This window comes from Pteronotus mesoamericanus, unplaced genomic scaffold (genome assembly GCF_021234165.1).
Source record: "Pteronotus mesoamericanus isolate MK-2021 breed Mesoamerican mustached bat unplaced genomic scaffold, CSHL_Meso_final contig_26, whole genome shotgun sequence".
Lineage (NCBI taxonomy): Eukaryota > Metazoa > Chordata > Mammalia > Chiroptera > Mormoopidae > Pteronotus > Pteronotus mesoamericanus.
The window spans coordinates 1529066-1550590 of record NW_026555109.1 but is presented as its reverse complement, the minus strand read 5'-3'; the positions used below and the strand labels follow the sequence as shown (position 1 = coordinate 1550590).

General features: G+C 38.6%; 1 protein-coding gene across 1 annotated transcript in view; it reads right to left on the bottom strand.

Moving 5' to 3' along the window:
- Window positions 1–15929, bottom strand: part of UBAC2 (UBA domain containing 2) — a 203820-nt gene extending 187891 nt beyond the window's left edge. Inside the window, exon 1 of the mRNA XM_054574332.1 lies at window positions 15862–15929. Within this exon, the coding sequence (XP_054430307.1) occupies window positions 15862–15892 (31 nt within the window). The 5' untranslated portion in view covers window positions 15893–15929. The remainder of the gene's footprint in view (window positions 1–15861) is intronic.
- Between the last annotated feature and the right edge of the window lie 5596 nt (window positions 15930–21525).

Here is a 21525-nt window from a genome sequence, read left to right as displayed (position 1 = left end):
TCCTGCCCCGCAACACTCACCACCAACACAAAAATCAATCAAAACACATCTGTGTATGACCTGTCAGTTTTCAAAGTCTAGGGAATCATCACGGAGGTGACTATCCATTAGAGCAATGCTTATTTAAGACAAGGCTAAGAGTTATAAGGTCAAGTGTAATGAAGTGTGGTTGGTAACAGCTTCATGAGAAGCCAGGAATGGTTCTATATGATCAAAGGCCCAATGAATCTTGAGTCAACCCAAGTAGTTTGACAAGTAAGGATACTATAGCTACAAAGACATCCACTAGAACATCTGAGAAAACAGACAGAAAAGGGAGTTATCAGTTCAGCAGATGTAATGTAGAAATCCTAGTCAGATTTTAAAGCTCTGATTAACTAAGGAACATCTTGCACTTCTGTCTGGTGGAAAAGCAGGAGAAAACTGAACTTAAAATCCTCTGAACTTGCACAGGGCCTTTCAGCACATAACCTGTTTTTGAGTAGAGATGCTACTAAACATCTCCAGCCACTGGTGCTGAGATTGCCTAGCCAACAGGAAGAAAAAAGTCTCAAACTCTAAACACTAAAATTCTTAAAAAAAAAAAAAAAAAGATTTCATTTATTTATTTTTAGAGGGGCAGGAAAGGAGAAAGAGAGGGAGAGAAACAGTGTGTGGCTGCCTCTCACACACTCCCTACTGGGGACCTGGCCTGTAACCCAGGCATGTGCCCTGAATGGGAATTGAACCAGTGACCCCTTGCTTCACAGAACAGCACTCAATCCACTAAAGCACACCAGCCAGTGCTAAAAATAATTCTGAAAGGATTAAAGAATCAAGTAAAAGCAATGAAATAAAAAAGAAAGCTAGATAAAATTCCAGTTCAAGACAACAGACTCATATCCCTTCTCCTCCCTTCCAAAGTCATACTGAAATAAAAGAACTCTGAAAACACCAGGGGAAGGTCTCCTGCCAAATGAGTCCAGTGAACTAATCAATAAATACCAAGGCCTAGGGAGGAACATAAGCAATCAGAATTACTCATCAGAATAATCTTAATTATTCATCAGAATAATTTAGAGCACTACTCAAACTACAGTCATTCCCATTATAGCACCACAAGTTTTTCTATGTTCCAGTATTACCTATCCTATTATTTAGAAGTTTTCCTTGAATCGCCTTACTATGATTTAGTTAAATACACACATTTTAAAGGAAACTTTATATCAATACAATAAGTGGAATTTGAGTGTCACTTTGTCATCAGTAGGTGGTTACTATAAAAATAAACACTCTTTATTGAATTCTAACTAATGTTGCTGACAGAAAAATCTGGGCTTGCCTCCTGTTCTTTCTTAAATAGGGAAATAGCTGCTATTAGGGAGGTACTTCAGACTAGCACCCAATTGAGACTTTCTCTCTAATATACTCAGAATGAAAAAAAAAAACTGAAAAGGGAGTCATTATCTTACTTTTGTTTCATTGGCACTTAATGTTTGGCCCACGTCCTGTTTAAATCACTCCCAGTAGTATGCGTGTCTCAGGTCCAGCAGCCAGGCCAGTCAGCCCTTCCACAAAAACCCACTCAGGACAAAATCTCACTCTTTCTCACAAAGCCATTCATTCAACCACCCCAGCAGAAAAAAAAGATTTGGTCCCTAAAATAATATCCAAGAAATACTCTTCAATTAAAGGGGATAATCTACTTACGGAGGACATGAAGAGTGTTGGAGGTCTAAGAAAAAATAAAAAAGTTTGGGGCAACTTGTAAACTTCCAAAGATGACAGGCTGGATGACAGGGAATTGGAAAGGACAGGGAGGAGGATATACAGGGCAGCTTTAATCTGGAGTGAGATTCACAAAAAGAGCCAAACCTGTGTAACTTTGCCACTGCAGGGGATTTTCACTGTCCCTTACCCACCACCTTTCTCCTGCCTCAGCATCCTATATGGAAACAAGCTATTCATATGCTCTGCAAACTTGAAAAGAACCTACAATCAGCCCTGCCTTTTAAGGTATGGGCCTCTTGGACAAAGACCTACCCACAAATAAAAAGGAAACCCACACCCACTATTTGCAAATCCGTTCTTTCACTCCGCACAAGAATGGCCAAGCAAGCGTCCAGAAAGTTCACCACCAATGTCCTCTACATGAAAAAGTTTACTCCAGAGAGATGTGTGGAAAAAAAACAAAGAATCCAAAAAGAAAATGATGCAAGATTCAAGAAAGAGCAGTAGTTGAATGTGACTTCAAGTAGTGAAGAAGCAGTATCAAAAGATAGTGAGAGACTACCTGAAACGGCACAGGTTTCATGACATAGAGATCTATTTCCTTCTAGGGCTCCAATCACACATCTTGGTTCTACAATAAATATGCCATCATAATAATGTAAATATAGCTACTGTTTTGATTTTCTATATAAAATCAACCTATGGACAAAGCATGGAAGGCATAATTACTATTATAGAAAAGACTATAAATACCCACTGCATATATGCAAATTCCTCATCTAATCTATAAACAAAACTTGTAGTCGACACATCAACAGAGGCATAAATACATCATTTAAACTTATAATAGTATTTTTCCTCCCTGGCTGCTTATAGATTGGCCACCATCATGAACAGCACAGTAACTATCTGGACCAGGAAGTTTATGACCAGCAGACCACTTCAGCATAAACAAGTAAATAATCATTGACATCTTTCCCCTTGGGAAGGCAACAGCACCTGAGACAGAAATTTGGGGAAAACTAACCAAAATATGTAAAACCGCACCAGACCTCATCCCTGTGTTTGGATTCAGAACCTATTTTGGTGGTGGTGATTTATGATTCCTTGGATTACACAAAGAAAAATAAACCCAAACATAGCCTTATAAGACATAACCTATATGAGAAGACCTCAAGAAAACAGCGAAGGGAAAACAAAAACAGAATGAAGAAAGTCAGGGGACTGCAAAGGCCAATGTTGGTGCTGGCAAGAATTGACCTAGAGATTCGACTACAGGAATAAAGATTCTTCAGCAACTTGAGAAAAAAGCTCTAATAGCAGAAGCAGCAAAGAAAAAAGTAACTGAAAAGTGGTTCATCCAAATGAGAATTCACATTATATCTTCATGTTAAGTTTTTTATCGTATGTATAAGTATTACCCATATATTTTACACACACACACACACACACACACACACACACACTCATTGGGAGGGAAATCCATTGAGAATATTCTCCAAACTGTTGCTGGGATTGAGGAAAAGAGAATTTCACATTTCACTTTCTCTTCTGTGTTACTTTAGTTTGTACCAGCAGTATATATTATCTTCATAATTACAAAAAGTGATACAAAAATGTTAAATATTTAATAGACCTCAGAAGGCCTAGGACTTGATAAAGAATGAAATTGGCCAAACAAAATTTATGAGCTAAATTCCTTTATTTTAATGACTTAATTATGAAAAACTTTATATAAAAAATTTCATAAGTAAAATTAAAAACAATAGACATGTGGCAAAAATATTCATAATATACACCAAGACTAAAGCTGATACCTTTAACAGGCCTTTACAAATAAATTTTTTTTAAAAACCACTAATAATCCAATAGAGAAATAATGGCAAAGGATGTAAATGGTCATATCAGTTTAAAAGACATATTTTTTTTTTTTTGGAAAAGTTGAAACATATTCTTTAATATTAGGAGTAACTGAAATTTAAAGGCCGTGCTTGGCAAACTTTGAACCTCTGTCTTAGTAAAATACAAAATACACAGTTTAAAATCTTTGAAATACAATATACACTGTAAAACACAGTTTAAAATCTTTGAAATACAATATACGTGGCTTTTAAAACATGGCAATCACAAAATAAGTCTCTGAATTTCTCCTTTCTTTTGTTTTCACATTTTTCTTTTTTTTTTAAATTTATTTACTTTTTAAATACATTTGTCTCTGCCTCCCCCCCAACCTCTTTCCCTTGCCCCCCTAAAAGACATATTAAAATGGCCAATAAATATGAAAGCAGAAAGAAGTTCACTTCCCCAGGTATTCAAACAAATACTGATGAAGACAACATGTAATGTCATTTTAAAACTTCTCAAGTGGCCAAAAGTATTTTAAATATCACGCTCAACTGTTATAAGTTTGATGAGGAAGATATGCTTCCAAGCTGCCAAGAAATGTACATACATCCTTCCGGAAAGGATTTGGCAATACTGATGAAGGGCTTTAAAATGTTCCCCTTCTTGGACCTTATAATTCTACATGTGTGATTATTTCCTTAGGATTTAGTCAAAGATGTGATCAATAGAAATATGCTCACCATGACACTGTTTAAATGTGAAAATACTGGAAAAACATTTTTTAGTACAAACATGTTAAAACCCTTCAAACTCATGATATTGTATCTAAGATAATGTTGGGAACCACAACAAAATGTATATCTGAATGCCAATCTGTGTAAAACCACTTACACATATATGTACATATGTGTACATATGTTTGTATCTAAGAGAAAGAATGCATAGATAAGCACTTACATGGAAAAGTCAAAAAGAAAAAACACTGTCAGTGATAGTTATTTATGGAATTATGCTCCTTTCTATGTTATGTATTTGTATAATTTATGACTTTTTTGGAAGCAAGCATATTTCAGTTTTGTAATAGGAAAAAACAAAACAATGTTAAGAGTCAAGTTTGAACATTACTAATGACACAAGGGAAATTCATTTAAGAAGATTAAATGAAAAAAAGGTTACTATGAAATTGTATACAGGCCCAATTTTGCTTTTAAAAATGTTTACATACATCCACATGGGGAAAATTTCACAACACAAATATGTAAACAGGGATGAAGTCTGGGCAGTAAAATGAAATAAAATTTTATATTTTTTTCTATTTTTATTTCTCAAATTTTCTACAGTGAAAACCATCCCCAATAAGTCTTAGAAACAGAATTTAAAAAGTTAAAATTACTGTGTTGCAGGGTCGCTAAGGGCCTTGGAACTGCTAATTTATACTGCCAATCTTTAAAAATTAAAATGGCTGACATTAGGACATACTTTGTTGGCTATAGAACTCGTCCCAAATATGAATACAGTATGTTATCTGCAATTTCTCTTTCCTTGGTTTCAGCTACCCATGGTCAATCATGATCCAAAAATATGAAATAGAAAATTTCAGAAGTAAATAAGTGTTAACTTGTACACCACTCTGAGTAGCATGATGACATCTCACATGTCCTGCTACTTCCTGTCAGAGTCATGACTCCTCCCTTTGTCCAGCAGCTCCACGCTGTATACACTCACCTAAACATTAGACACTTAGTTGCTATCTTGGTTATCACATCGACTGTGGCAGTATCACAGCGCTTGTATTCAAGTAGGCCGTATTTTACTTCATAATGATCCCAAACCACAGTAGTGCTGCTGGCAATTCAAAAATGCCAAAGAGAAGCCATAAAGCGCTTCCATTTAAGTGAAAAGGTGAAAGTTCTAGACTTAATAAAGAAAAAAATTTATTTGCTGAGGTCATCTACAGTAAGAATAAAATCTATCTGTGAAATCATGTAATTTATAAATTAAACTGTATCATAGGTATATATGTATAGGAAAAGAAACAGTATATATAGGGTTCAGTGCTACCTGTGGTTTAAGGCATCCACTGGGGGGGTCTTCACACATCAGCTCTGCGGATAAGAGGGAACTACTGTACTATATGCTCTTTCCACTGTGTCATTCTACATTCAAAGGACTAAAGTGATACAAGGCCACTGTAATCAAAACAGTCTGGTACTGGCATAAGAACAGACACACAGACCAATGAAACAGAATAGAGAGCCCAGAAATAAACCCATGTTTTTATGGTCAATTAATATTTGACAAAAGGGCACAAACATTCAATGGAGTAAAGACAGCCTCTTCAATAAGTAGAGTTGGGGGAACCAGACTGGTACATGCAAAAATGAAACTTACACTATACACCAGAATAAATTCAAAATGGATTTAAAAAACTTAAATATGTTGGGACACCATAAAATCCTAGTGGAAAATATAAGCACTAAAATTTGAGATATCTCACATAGCAGTATTTTTGCAGATATATCTCCTCAGGCAAGGGAAATCAAAGAAAAAAATAAACAAATGGGACTACGTCAAATTAAACATCTTCTTCATGGCTGAAGAAACCATCAAAATGAAAAGAGAAATGACTGCATGGGAGAACATATTTGCCAATGATACATCAGACAAGGGTTTAATTTCCAAAATATATAAAGAACTCATACAATTCAACACCAGGAAGACAAACAATCCAATTAAAAAATGGGCAAAGGACCTGAATAGACTTCTCCAAGGAGGACATACAGATGGCCCACAGACATATGAAAAGATGTTCAACAACACTAGGCATCAGAGATGCAAATTAAGACCACAATGAGGTATCACCTCACATCTGCCAAAATATCATTAATAAATCAACAAACAAGTGCTGGCAAGGATGTGGAGAAAAGGGAACCCTAGTGTACTGTTGGTGGAAATGGATACTGGTGCAGAAACTGTGGAAAACTCCAATACAGGGTTTCCTCAAAAAATTAAAAATAGAACTGTCTTTTGACCCAGTGATTCCACTACTGGGAATTAACCTAAGAATCCTGAAACATCAATTCAAAAGAACTGATGCATCCTTATGTTCATAGCAGCCTAAGTGTCCATTAATAAATGAGTGGATCAAAAAACTGGTACATTTACACAATGAAATACTATGTAGCAGAAAAAAATGAAGGAATTACTGTCTTTTGTGACAGTATGGAGGGAACTGGAGACTATTACACTAAGTGAAATACGTCAGTTGGTGAAAGACAAATATCATATGATCTCACTTATAAGAGGAATCTAATGAACAAAATAAATCATTGAGCAAAATAGAACCAGAAAATAGGGAATCAGCAACTAGACTGACAGCTATAAAAGGGGAGGTGGGAGGTGGATCCTTACTGAAAGAAGGTGAAATGATTAGTCAAAAAAACATACATGAAGGACCCATGAACATGGCCAATGCTGCAGGGACTGACTTTGGAAGTGGGGGGTGGGGGTGGGGTGGGCTGGGTGGAGTGAGGCAAAGGAGAAAAAATGCAACATCTATAACAGCATATTAAATCTGTCCGGAAAAAGTCTGGTCATTGTTAATACAAGACGGTTTGCATGACATTGATGTAACCTGGCAGCCAAGAAGACTGGACTGGAATGTGCATGCATGAACAATGACGACTTCACTGTACTAGTCAGAGGGGATGGGGGATGGTAGACACCGTTGAGTAAACATGTGTGTATGTGGCTGTTGCATTCAAAATGACTTGAATGAGTAATGAATCAGCATCAAATTTCACGTTAAACTTGAACATTCCTCTGCAGGAACTATTTGGATGATTCAGAAGGCTGCAGCTATGGGCAACTGGTGATTGGCAGCTTCATCATGACAATATGCCCACTAATGCATTGTGCAGAGATTTTTGGTAAAACATCAAATCACCCAAATGACTCAGCCCCTCTACAGCCCAGATTTGGCGCTCTGCAACTTCTGGGCTTTTCCCAAAACTAAAATCACCTTTCAAAAAAAAGAGATTTCAATACATGTTCAGTAAATGGCTCTATGTGGCTGGATACTTTCTGGACTGACCTCATATTCAATTTTTATTTCTCAATTATACCTTAATAAAGTAAAATAAACTGTACAGTTGGTTTAAAAATAAACTTAAGACAATTTTTAATTTAAAGGGAAAAAAAACTTAAGGAGACCCTCACAGTATGTGTTCCACCAAAACACACCTTAAAAAGGTTAGAGTAACTTATTTACAAGACATTCTTTATCAGGTTGTATCTATTAAAATTACATAGAATGCATTTTTAAAGTAGCCTGGTTTAAGGTAGGTTCCATCTTCATTATTAAAACTGATATGGAGACAAGTTGGGAAAAGTTGAAGGGAAGAGAAGAGGAAAAGAATATGCAAACAAAAACAACTATAGCACATTAATTACTACAAAAAGATCCTCAATGGAACACCCACCCCCTCTACTGAAAGCAAAACTTGCCTCTGATTTAGGAAGAAAAGAGGGAAAGTGGTGGAACACATGAGTAAATAGCTGCAGCAGTCACAAGAGGAGGAATGAAAAGCAACCTGCCAAGACACAGTAAAGCGGTTTTCAATGATTGGGAAATAAGCTCCACTGCAAACCTGAGCTATTACGTTCATCATTAGCTTTTGAATATCCCAGTGGACAAGAGATATAAATGTAAATAAACTTAAAACTGTTAGTCTAAGCAGTAGCATAGATTAGTTCAGAACACAGAATAGGGAGCTAAACTGTCTGTGTTCAAGTTCTATATTGCTCCTTAACAGCTATGATCTTAAATGCCTCAGCTTCCTCATTTTAAAAGTCTGCTGTGTGACCTAAAAGTTACAAAACAGTATTGAAGTGTGACAGATTTACTTTTTTTTTTTATTTGGATATTCATCTTGCACTGGAAAAAGTAGGAAGATAAAGATCAAGATGTCAGTAAATGCTATTTTTATTTCTTCCAACTATTACATATTTCAGAATTTTCTTTGATGAACATGTTTATTTTATAAAAACAAAATCAGTTCATTTAAAACAAAAACCTAAATGTATAGGGAAAAGAGGATGAAATTAACTAAATGGTAACTGGTTTTTCTCTGTTCCAAACTTTAGACTAAAAAGAAACATTTTTAAAAGTATCCTCCTTTAAGGTTGTCCTTCCCTAGTTATTAACTGTCTTTACTTCTCCCCTAAAATCCTTTTTAATTTTTTTAAGGTATAATAGACATATAGCATTATATTAGTTTCAGATATAAGCAATGCTGTATTTGTACACATTGTGAAATGATCACCACTATGAGTCTAATTAACATCTGTCATCTTATATAGTTAAAAAATTTTTTCTTGTGATGGGAACTTTTAAGATTTCTCTATGCAACTTTCAAATTCACAATACAGTATTATTAACTATAGTCACCATACTATACATTATATTCTCATAACTTATTCTATAACTTGAAATGTATACCTTTTGATCCCCTTCACCTATTTCTTCCACTCCCGACATCCTCCAATCTCTGCTCTGGCTTGTTTTTTGTTTTGTTTTTTTATGATTCTACATACCCGTGAAATCATACAATATTTGTCTTTGGCTCTTTGACTTATTTCACTTAGCATAATGCCCTCAAGGTCCATCCTGTTGTCAATGAACACTTGAGTTGTTTCCATACCTTGGCTATTGTAAATAATGCTGTAATGAACACAGAGGTGCATATATCTTTTTGAGTTAGTGCTTTTGTTTTCTTCAGATAAATTTCCAGGAGAGGAACTGCTGAATCATATGGTAATTCTATTTGTAATTTTCCTGAGGAATACCTATACTGTTTCCAATAGCGGATGCACCAATGGGAACATTCCAACCAAAACTGCAAGGGTTCTCTTTTCTTCACATCCTTGCCAACACTGTTATTTCTTATCTTTTTGATAACAGCCATTCTAACAGGCATACTGTGATATCTCATTGTGGATTTGATTTATATTTCCCTAATGATTAGTGATGTTGAGCATCTTTTCATGTACCTGTTGGCCATCTGCATGTCCTCTTTGGTAGAATATTTCACCCTTTGCAACAGCATGACCTGGAGAACATTATGCTAAGTGAAATAAGCCAGTCAGAGAAAGACAAATACCATATGATCTCACTCGTATGTGGAATCTAATGAACAAACTGAACTAACAAGCAAAATAGAGACAGACTCATAGACAGCATGATGACAACTACTGGAGGGGTGACGTTAGGAGGTGAAGGGATCAAGGAAAAAGGACTCATGAACATGGACAACAATGTGCTGACAGCAGTGGAGAAGGGACTATAAAGGGGGTTAATGGTAATAGAAAAAATATAATAAAACAATTTTTTAAATGTCTATTCAGATCTTCTACCGATTTTTAATCAGATTGTGTCTTCTGCTATTAAGTTGTATGAGTTCTTAATATATTTTGGATATTAACCCCTTATCAAGTATATGATTTGCAAATATTTTCTGCATTCAGTAGGTTGTCTTTTTATTTTGCTAACGGTTTCCTTTGCTATGCAGAAGTTTTTGGTTTAACATGTTTTTGCTTTTGTTCACTTTGCATTTGGTGTCAGATTCAAACAATCATTACCAAGACCTATGAAAAGGAGTTTACCATCTATGTTTTCTTCTAAGAGTTTTATGGTTTCAAGTTTTATGCTCAAGTCTTTAATCCAGTTTAAGTTAATGTTTGTGTACAGTGTAAGATAGTGGATCAGTTTCATTCTTTGCATGTGACAGTCTGGTTTTCTCAATGCCACTATCAAAGAGACTATCCTTACCTCATTGTATATTCTTGGCTCCTTTGTCATAAATTAATGGACCATATATGTGTGGGTTTATTTCTTGAATAAATAGTATTTCCTTAAGACTTTCAAAAATATACTCCTCAAAAATTTCAGAAATGATAGAAATAGCTAATCTCTAAGAAGCAAGCATTAAAGGCAACTGTGCAGTGCTTGGGCAATCCAGGCGTACTATTACAAAGAAATTAGAGAGCAGAAATAGATAAATTCTAAAATCACCTTTAAAGAGGCCAGCCAAATGATTCTTGGCCCCCAAAACAGAAACCCAGTAAAACAAGATAGTAAAATGGTAGTTTCTACTAAGGTACCAAGGATTATTGTATACCAAATGGGGGTTCCACACCAAAATTCAGAATTTATAAGAAAATGAATCAAAAGTAGTCACATGATTCAGACTCCTCTGAGGCAGATTATAAACACAAAACGAGTGAACGGAACAGTGAGAGTTCTCTTCTGTAAAGAGAAGACATTATGAAGAGGACATTGTGGAGTGAACTATCCAAGTGTTGTGAGTATAACCACACCCTCACAGCAAGCTGAGTGGGGTGCTCAATGAACCTATTCAGTAAGCTAAATATGTGACCCTTGAGGTGGGGTATAGTGGATTTCCAACCTGGGAACTCTAAAGAGCAGAAGAAGGCATGTCGATCACTGAGATCAAAATGCACAACCAAGGCAAAAATCACCAATTTCATCAGAAAAGAGGTGGACCACATGAAAGAGCCAACGGAAGGATCACTTTTGGTTCAGTCCAACAGTGTCCTTTAGCAAACCAAAGGATTCCTGGAGGAGGAAAACGTAGATGGACCTACATTCCCAGGGGCTAAGGAAGAGTCACCAAAAAAAGCCCACAGCATAAAGATGCACCCCTCCAGGTCAGGGAAGCAGTCAGGATACGTCTCTCAAAAGTTTCTGAAAAGCCCACAAGACAGAGGCAGCTTTAATCATGTGGCAGGCCCTGACCAGTGTGGCTATTGGTTGGGTGTTGTCCCGCAAGGCAAAAGGTCACCAGTTCAATTCCTGGTCAGGGCACACGGCTGGATTGCGGGTTCGGTTCCCAGTTGGGGCAGGTGCAAGAGGCAACCTATCAGTTTCTCTCCCTTTTTCCCTTCCTTCTCTTTACTCAAAAAATAATAAAAATATTTTTAAAAAATCATGTGCCAGGCTCAGGGAACCACACAAGAACTATCTCAATTCTTCACTATTTCTTTCTCTTCCCACTCCACCCAATCTGAAAGCCAACTAAGTCAGAAGTAGGAAATCCTAACAGACAGAGGGGAATATAAAAAGAGCAGAAGCCAATCACACCCCCTTCTCTCACAGTAGGTGGCTGCCAACTGGCAGTCTTAAGTGGGAGAAAGTCTTACCTCTGAGTGAAAACTTACATGTTGATTAAAATACTGAACTGAATACTTTTAATTTTTAAAATGAGTCTATGTTTTGTTAACTTCTATTACCTAAGATAACAGCTACTTGAATGTACCTTTTGTCTTTTATTTATTACTGAATTCCAAGCACATAGAAGAGTGGTTGGCTCACAAGAGAGCTCATCAAACACCTTTTAAACCAATAACTTGAAAAATGAGCCAAGAACAGGGCCATGCCACAGTGGGTGACCACCAAAGAATAGTTTGTTGACTGCAGAGGGCTAAAGAGAGAAAGAAAGTGAAAAAGGGGGAAAAGTGAGAATCATTTTTCAAGAAGCATGTCCTGGCTGGTGTGGCTCAGTGGATTGAGTGCCAGCCTGCGAACCAAAGTCACTGGTTTGATTACTAGTCGGGGCACATGCCTGGATTGCAGTCCAGGTCCCCAGTGGGGAGTGTGCAGGACGCAACCACACATTGATGATTCTCTCCCTCCTTTCCCCTCTCTAAAAAATGAATATATAAAATCTTAAAAAAAAAAAAAAAAAAGAAGCTTGGTTGGAAGAAGAAATAAAGTGGTCAACAGTAGGAAGGTTCAGGTCAATGAATGCTTTATGCTTCTGCATTTTTAAGATGCAGAAGAAAAATCCAATTAAAAAATTTTAACTCTAATTAGGAGCTTTACAAATATTAACTCCTTTAATCTTTGTAACAACCAAATAAAATAGATAACAATCCAATAAAATAGATATTATCTCCTTTCCATAGATAAAGAATCTGAAGTACTCTGGAAGTTTCTGAAGATCCCACTAAAACAAATTAAATAGAAAGCATCCGCTTTAACCAGATGTCAGGCTCAATAAGAAGAAAGGAGTGACACTAGAAAAGACAACAAAGAATAAGAATAGGTTGGGGTGAGCCTCAGTTAGGAGAAGCGTGCTTCATTTTTTTAGGTTGGGGGAAAGGAACAAACTTTATATGCCTAACAAACTCTTTTCCCTCAAAACTCAACACAAGTATCATCTACATTAGGAAGTCATTTTTAACTGTTAAAATATGGAAATAAACAAGTTAGTGAGAGGCTGTGCCCAGGTGATAGTCCTTATTTTTTGGATGGGTTAAGAGTGAGATGGGTAGAGACTGGGAATAGTCTTCGTGACAGGGATGAAAGGGGTAGAGCATAGGGAGATGATCAAATCCAAGAAATTAATTAACCAGTCATGCCAATGACTCAGCTCCGATTAGACACTATCCATTAAAACAAGGTTGGAGTTTTGGTAGGTAAGTGCAGGACAGGAGCACCACATCTCTGAGTGTCTTGATGAGAACACAACTCATGGAATTAACTATAGGTTCCAGACTGGATATGGAAGATACCAGAAGTGGACTGTAAATTGGAGACAATGAGGGGATCAAGAGTTTGGCACCCAAAGTCATTGTGAAAGACAGTGAAGAAGTTGGGGATGTTTATTTGTAACAAGACAGCAAATCAGCCCTGGCTGCTGTGGCTGTTGGTTGGAGCACTGCCCTGTAAACTGAAAGGTCACGGGTTTGATTCCCAGTCGGGGCACATGCCTGACTTGCACGTTCCGTCCCTGGTCAGGGCATGTACAAGAGACAACTGATCAATATTTCTCTCACATGTCAATGTTTCTCCCTTCCTTCCTTTCTTTTTAAAAATCAGTATGTCCTCAGATGAGGATTTAAAAAAAAAAAGAGAAAGCAAATCAAAATGTCCTTACCTCAATTTATTGTCATGGTGGTCCCTGCTTGCTTTAGTACCTTGAAAATGACTTCTATGCCTATTTCAGAGTCTTTGTGCTTGCAGTTCCTTTCTGCAATATGCATGGTCTCCAACAAACTGACATAGCTGGCTTCTTCCCACCATTGGGGTTACCTTCCCAGTTATCTTCCCTGGCCACAAATGCTAAAGCAGTCATCCACCATAACCTGTCCCTCTCTGCCATTACCCTCTTATTTTCTTCATGACACTTAACACTATGTGAAATTACATTATTTATTAACCTATTTAATGTTGGTCTCCATTATCCTGCTAACTGTTCTACCCTCTGTACACAGTGTGTGGCTCATATAGGTACTCAACAGACACTTGATGAATAAATAAATGAAGTAGGGGAGCAAATGTAACACTAAAATACAACTATCTACTCTCCACAAAATGCGGGAAATATGCCGGTGGTAGAAAATGGCAGAGATTTTTCCCTCAAAAACAGAATGTTGTTCACCGCCCATGGGGGCAGAAGTAGGCAGATTATTCTTTCTCAGGATACTTAATCAGGATTAGAATTCTGACTTACTTAAGAGTCACACTTCTAACCTAAAGGAAATCACTTTCCTCCTAGCGGGTAACCTTGCAAAGAAAAATGTTAAAGCAGGGTAATTGCTCACCTCCAGATTTGCCACCTGGAAAAATTGTGCCTAAACTCTACTCTGAGTACTGTAAACACCGAGACCAAGGATTCCCAGGACCTACCAGTTTTTGGCCAGTAATAGATGCCCAGAATGTTTGTTAAATAAGCACATAAGACATGGTCTTCTGAGGAATGTCCATCCCATCAACTCCTTTGCTGTTAAAACACTTATTTTAGAAACAGGGCAAAAACAGTTACAGAGCCCTTACCCTAGGTCTTTCTCTCTGGGCAGCAGTGTGATTCCTAAAATTCAATACTCATCCACCTTGTGCCACAGGTTATCAAGTATTATGTTTCCCACAGTCACCATGGATCAAATATGCATATACTTTGCCAATATAAAGCTAATAAAGTATAGTAACCAAGGACAGATTTTACTTGCCTTTTTAAATTTCTACATACATTTTGGTCAGTAAGGAATGATAACTCAAAATACTGAAAGAACAACTAAAATTGAAGAATTCTACTGTTAATTTTGAATCTACCTCGTTTGATCCCAGGAAAATCGTATTACCTTTCTTGACTCTCACTTTCAACAATCATAATGTTCTTTATTCAAAGGGTAGTTTGGGGAAAATTAATTAGGTTGTATTTAATACTTAGTTGTAATGTAACTCTGAGGCCAATGCTTGCAAGATGCCATAAATCAAATTATGAAACAAGGAAAATCATAAATATTAAGCCCACTTCAAAGTCTGAGAAGATGTGAGGAAGATTTAAAATTATGCCTGTAGCTCTGATACTAACTCTAATACTAAGACATATATTCTCAAAAAAAATATTCTTAACATTGACAACAGACTCTTAATATTTGGAAATGTCCACTGCTTCGGTACTCTGGTAAGATTAACTTCACATGTATAAAGACAGGAAGTACAAACAGTGACACGCAATTGAAAAATTATTCCTGTTCAAACAGTTTAGTGTTGCTATATCAATGCCTAATCTCTGCGCTGTTTAGTTAACATACAGTCCGCCTTACCAAAAAGTCAATTATAGTGAGAAAAAGTTTAAAAAGCTATAGCTACTTCTCTGCCCCGTCTGCTGAACACCTCTAACACTCAAGTTAAAAAAAAAAATATTATAGCAACATCCAGTCATAAGGTCCACGCTCTCCTGCCACATGACTGCCTTTAAAAGTTCTTTAATCAGTTTTTATCTAAAATCTCTTCTGTGAGACTAAGAAAGAAACTACGAAAAACCGAAAGGTCAGCTCCTGAACCAGAGGTTGGAATTTACATCTGGGGAAGTGCCAGTTGGTCCCTCTTTCGCCTACATGAATGAAGCACGGTGACAAGGGGGCAGGCTTCCAGCATCGCCTCCACCGGGCAGCCTCTTCTTTTAGCCTGACCGGCGCACTGCTGAGGGCAAGGAGCCGGGCCGAAGACCACCAAGGCACCCAGGCTGACCCTAACTGCCCGACCGACTTGCAGCAGCCCTTGGACACCTGGGGCTCATTGGTGGGGGGCCGGGGCTGGCGGCGAAACTAAATCGCTGCCCGCAAAGGGCAGGCACCACCAAGGTGCAGGCGCCAGGATGAAGGATCGGCCCCCAAACCTCCAGCAACCGCGAGGGCCCCTGCTGCCTCCAGCCTTCTCAAGGAGGTGTGCAAGGTGCCGTGCGGGGGACAGCCAGGATGGCGGCGGCCGGTACTCACAAAGCCCACTGGAGCCGGTGCTGCAGAACATGGTTCCGCCTGACCCGGAGCCCCCGCGGGGCGACAAGGGGGAGGGGAAGCAGAAGTGGAGAAACTAGCGACCGCGCAGGCGCACTACCGGCCGGGCGGTGACTCCAGCACTGGATCCCATTTCAGGGGACTTATGTGAAAAGCGCATGCGCATCCTATGGGCGCGCCTCAATCTCCTCCCCCTCCCTTCCTTCCTGCCTGGGAAGGGAAGTGCGTCGAAAGCGGAAATGTCCGCCTCTCCGGGTTTCACCAACGGCCCTGGGCCGTCTGGAAAGGGAATGAGACGGCGTGGGAGGAGCAAAGGTGTAACTCCTACGGGCCGCAAACTAGTGCTCAGCTCCGCCTGCGACCCGGTGAATCCACGCGAGCCACAAATTCTTCTGGAATGCAGGCGCGAGAGCTTTCCTTGCGACGTCTACCTGGCGCAGACACCCCGTGCCTTCCACGTATGCTCAGTCTTTTGGGGCGGTCCCCCAAAGCTTAACAGTCATCAGTTACTTTTACGTGTTTAATGGGTCCCAAGCCCAAAGGGTTTGAGAATTATTGTACTAGGAGTTCACTAAGCGCTCTGAAGTTTAGAAAAACAAACTTTTTACTTACTTGTGTTCAATTCTGCACACATTCTTAACATTTAAAGGCATGATAAATTAATAAGCTATGTAGACCTTACTTGGAAGTATTTTCAATGATTCAAAGCTTGAGTGTGTATCTACTCTCTATTCCGAGGACCTGTGCATGTTGACTGGCAGAAAGCTGTAGGTCCTCTAAGAAGCAAGTGCTGTCCTTGGATGGTGGGATCTTGTTTGGACCAGAGAATGCCAGAACCTACCCCAATCCTGTTAAATCAGCATTTAACAAGCCCCCAAGCTGATTTGTATGTACATTCGTGTTTGAAAAGCACTAGTGTTATGATTCTCAACTGGGGGGCGGTTTTGGCCTACAAGGGCCCTGCCAATATTGAAGACATTTTTGGTCTTGGAAGGGAGGGGCCGCTACTGGCATCTAATGGGCAGAGACCAAGGCCAAGAATGCCGCAAATATTCTTCAGTACATAGGGCAGCCGCCCACAGTGAAGAATTCTCCCGTCCAAAATGCCAATAGTGCAGAAGTTGAGAAACCCTACAGTACTGTAATTCATCCAACTGCTACCAGAAAGGCAGTGGCCCAGAGCAGGTCTGCCTTAGGCTCTCCTATAGCGGGTGGATTCTTGACTTGTGTAGGAAAGATGTTGCAGCCAGAGTTCAGGTGATTTTAATAGGATGTTTATTAAGGCTGGAGACAGTGGAACAAAGGAAGGACTTGGGGTAGAAGATTAACAAGAGAGAGCCTAGGTAGGGCTGCTTTGGCTCTCTGGAAAAAGTTTAGGAAAGGGGTGAGCCCAAATGGGGCTGCTGTTAGCTCACCTGAAGTCAGAGGGAAAAGGGGGCCCTGGAAGCAGGATCGGGGATAAGCCTGGGTCCAATTGCCACTGCCCAAGAAGGGTCATGGGCATGCTCTAGAGTGAGCCTATGTTGTATCTTTGTTCTGAGGGCTTTTTATCTATTTTCTACAGGTGAGAATCTTAGGGGAGGTTTTCAGCAGAATATTCATTCGCTTTCCAGGTGCATTTTTTAATATGCTGTTACATCAAAGTGAGTGCTTAAGACGTTTTGGGAATACTCTTTGGTCTGTTATACTTTTTTATCTTTATCTTGAGTCTGTCTGGCTTTTAATGGGGGATTTTGTTATTTATTCCCCTGACTTCACCTGACCTTGGGTTTAGCTGGCACAGATTGCATTAATTGGGTCTCTGTTCTCTATCTCCCAGACAAGGGAGATTTAAGCTTGTATTCTTTGGTTAGGGATGAGAAGTATAAACCTTTTACTCTCAAGTGTCCTTGGTTAGAGGAGATAAGTTTTAGCAATTCACTAGATGGCTCTAATTTGCCCAAACTTGTTCAGCCTTGTTTAATTTTATTATCTCAGTTTCCCCATTCCACTTGCCCAGGAATTTACCTAGCTTCTTACAGTCCTGCCTCACAAGGTTTATCAGGCAGTCCCAGATCTCTTGTCTTCTATTGTCCTTGCCTATATTTCCACCTTGTCTTTTCTCTAGATTGTATTATGGAGAACTATTTTCATCAGTTACCAGGGATCATCCTTTGTCTCACTATGTCTTGTTGAATATGCTTTCTATATTGGAGTAATATCAGTGGCCTGAAAGGATGAGCCCTTAGCAGGAAGAGAATGTCTTACAAAATGTTGTATCCTAACCCATTTTGAGTCTCTTGGTGTGAAGGCAGTGTTTACCCTTTCTTTAGCAAAGTGTTCGTTTCATCCAGCAGAGATAGGGTGGAATTTTTCCTAAAATATTACTGAGTGGGATAGGGGTCAAAAACAACAAAATTAAGAATCACAAACTTCCAAAGTATCAATTTCTGAACAGAAACCGCTATTGTGGCTAAAGCTTATAGTCTATATCCTTTTCTACATTCTGGCTGAAGAGCCCCTTTCAAAATTCCCAGGAATTCTATCAGCAATCTTTTAGAGGAATCAGGTAGAGGGAGCAAAGGGGAAAAATTGGGATAACTGCAATAGCATAATCAATAAAACATATTTTTATTTTTAAGTATATTTTATTGATTGTGCTATTGCAGTTGTCCAATTTTTTTCTCCCCTTTATCACCCCACCCTGCATACCCCTCCCACCAACATCCTTCTCCCTTAGTTCATGTCCACGGGTCTTACATATAAGTTCTTTCGCTTCTCCATTTCCTGTACTATTCTTAACCTCCCCCTGTCTATTCTTATTCCTGTACCTTTTCCCCCATTCTCCCCCTCCTGATGCCCACTGATAACCCTCCATGTGATTTCCATTTCTGTGATTCTGTTCCTGTTTTTGTTTGCTTAACTGGTTTTTGTTTTTGTTTTTAGGTTCAGTTGTTGATAGTTGTGAGGTTGTTGTCATTTTACTGTTCATAGTTTTGATCTTTTTCTTAGATAAATCCCTTTAACATTTCCTATAATAAGGGCTTGGTGATGATGAACTCCTTTAGCTTTACCTGGACTGGAAAGCACTTGATCTGCCTTTCCATTCTAAATGATAGCTTTGCTGGATAGAGTAATATTGGATGTAGGTCCTTCCCTTTCATGACTTTGAATATTTCTTTCCAGTCCCTTCTTGCTTGTAAGGTTTCCTTTGAGAAATCAGCTGATAGTCTTACAATAACTCCTTTGTAGGTAACTCTCCTCTTTTCTCTTGATGTTTGTAAGAATCTCTCTTTATCTTTAATCTTGGGTAATTTAATTAGGTGTGTCTTGGTGTGTGCTTCCTTGGGTCAACTTCTTTGGGGCTCTCTGAGCTTTCTGGACTTCCTGGAAGCCTATTTCCTTCACCAGATTGGGGAAGTTTTTCTTCATTATTTGTTAAAATAAGTTTTCAATTTCTTGCTCTTCCTCTTCTCCTTCTGGCATCCCTATGACTCAGATGTTGGAAGGTTTAAAGTTGTCCCAGAGGTTCTTAAGCCTCTCCTCACTTTTTTAGAATTCTTGTTTCTTCATTCTGTTCTGGTTGAATGTTTATTTCTTCCTTCTGTTCCATATTGTCGATTTGAGTCCCAGTTTCCTTCCCTTCACTGTTGGTTCCCTGTCTATCTTTTTTCTTCATTTCACTTTGCATAACCTTTACTTCTTCATTTTGTGACTATACTCAGTCATGTCTTTGAGCATCCTGATTACCAGTGTTTTGAACTCTGCACCTGATAGGTTGGCTATCTCCTTGTCACTGAGTTCTTTTTCTGGAGTTGTTATCTGTTCTTTCATTTGGGCCATATTTCTTTTTCTTGACACACCTGTTACATTGTAAGGAACAAAGCCTTAGATATTGGCCAGGGTAGGGCAATCCACTTTGCTGTGTTGTGGTACCGTATGTGGGGGAGGGGTCAGAGTGGGAACAATGTTGCTTGCTTGGCTCTTGCCTGGCTTTCAGTCACTTCTCCCAGTACCCACAAGCAAATTGGGCCCTTCTAGTGCTGATTCCCAGGTGGGTGGATTTGTGTATGTTCTAGGACTCCGTGGGTCTCTCCAGTGCACTCTCCTGTGAGGCTGGAAGCTTCTCCTGCTGCTGCAGCCCCTGCAGATTTTTTACAGCCAGAGGTTTTGAGGCTTTCTTTTCCCACACTGGAACCCTCGGCTGCATGATAAGTCTCACTCCTGGCTTATCTGCAAACAAATGTGGGACCACCCGGTCCTCCAGCCACCGCCTTGCCTTCCTGGTCTGCTGCCTTACTGCATATCCCCTCCACTTAGGCTGCCCATCTTTGGCCCTCCTACCAGTCTGGATGAATGTTTCTTCTTTAACTCCTTGGTTGTCAGATTTCCATACAGTTTGATTTCTGGCAGTTCTGGTTGTTTTTTGTTTTTAAATTTGTTGTTGTCCTTTTGGTTGTGAGAGGAAGCAAATGTACCTACTTATGCCTCCATTTTGGCCAGAAGTCCAATAAAATATATATATTTTTTAAAGTTTATTTTGTAATCTTTGTGGTGACTTTAAAAGGAGTTTGCCTTATCCTATGTATGAAAGTTAAATAATATTCCAAAGAAAATAGTTTTAAAATATTTAATATATTCTCTAATACTAACATGCAGTATTTGTTTCAATCAATAAAAAATTAGTGATATCAAAATATTATGAAAGGATTTGACAGACATTTCATTTGTATCAGAATTGTTAAATAAAGTCTTTATTTTTATTTTTAAGATTTTATTTATTTACTTTTGGGGGGAAGGGAGGGAGGAAGAAGGATAGAAACATCAATATGCAAGAGACACATCAATCGATTGCCTCTCCCATGCCCCCAGCTGGGGACCTGGCCCACAACCCAGGCATGTGTCCTGACTGGGAATTGAACCAATTTTGGTTTGCAGGCTGGTGCTCAGTCCACTGAGCCACACCAGCCAGCGATAAATGAAGTCTTTATTTATTTATTTATTTATTTTGCAAAGTTATTTATTGAAAGCAAACTGTTAACTAGAAATTGCCTGATAAGAAAAATTTCACAAAGGAAGTTATATATTCATTTACACACACATGCATGTGTGAGCACATAAACACAAAGTGAAGTATTCAAAATATTCTTCCAAACCACGCAAGAAAGAAGTGAACAAAAGCTCCAGCAAAATAACCTAACTTCTCCTTCTGTGCCAAGTCACCAAGAAGGGATCCAAGACCATGGATTTCACCATCAATGTAGCCTTACATGGCTTAAGTCTAAATGAAGTCTTTAAATTGCAAAAAGAAATTGATATCATTAAAGAATTATCATGAGATTTTTCAACACACATCATTTTAAGAGATTTATTGCCCAGAAGTTTCGCAGTTCCTTCATCTATAGCAGATAAAACTAAGTTACTGGTTTTCAATTATATTGCTAATTTTGATGCTATTTTAAAAAATATAGTGACTAGTTCTAAAGATCAGTGTGGATGTATAATATCAGATTAGGTGATTAATACACTTGAAAATTATGCATCATATTACCAAATGCTTGCAGAAAGTGTTAATTGAAGTAAAGCATGATTTGGGGGACAAACGTATCATTCGATCTAACTACAAAAAGTTTTGGATTCAGCTAAGACTTTCATTCATCCTTCTTT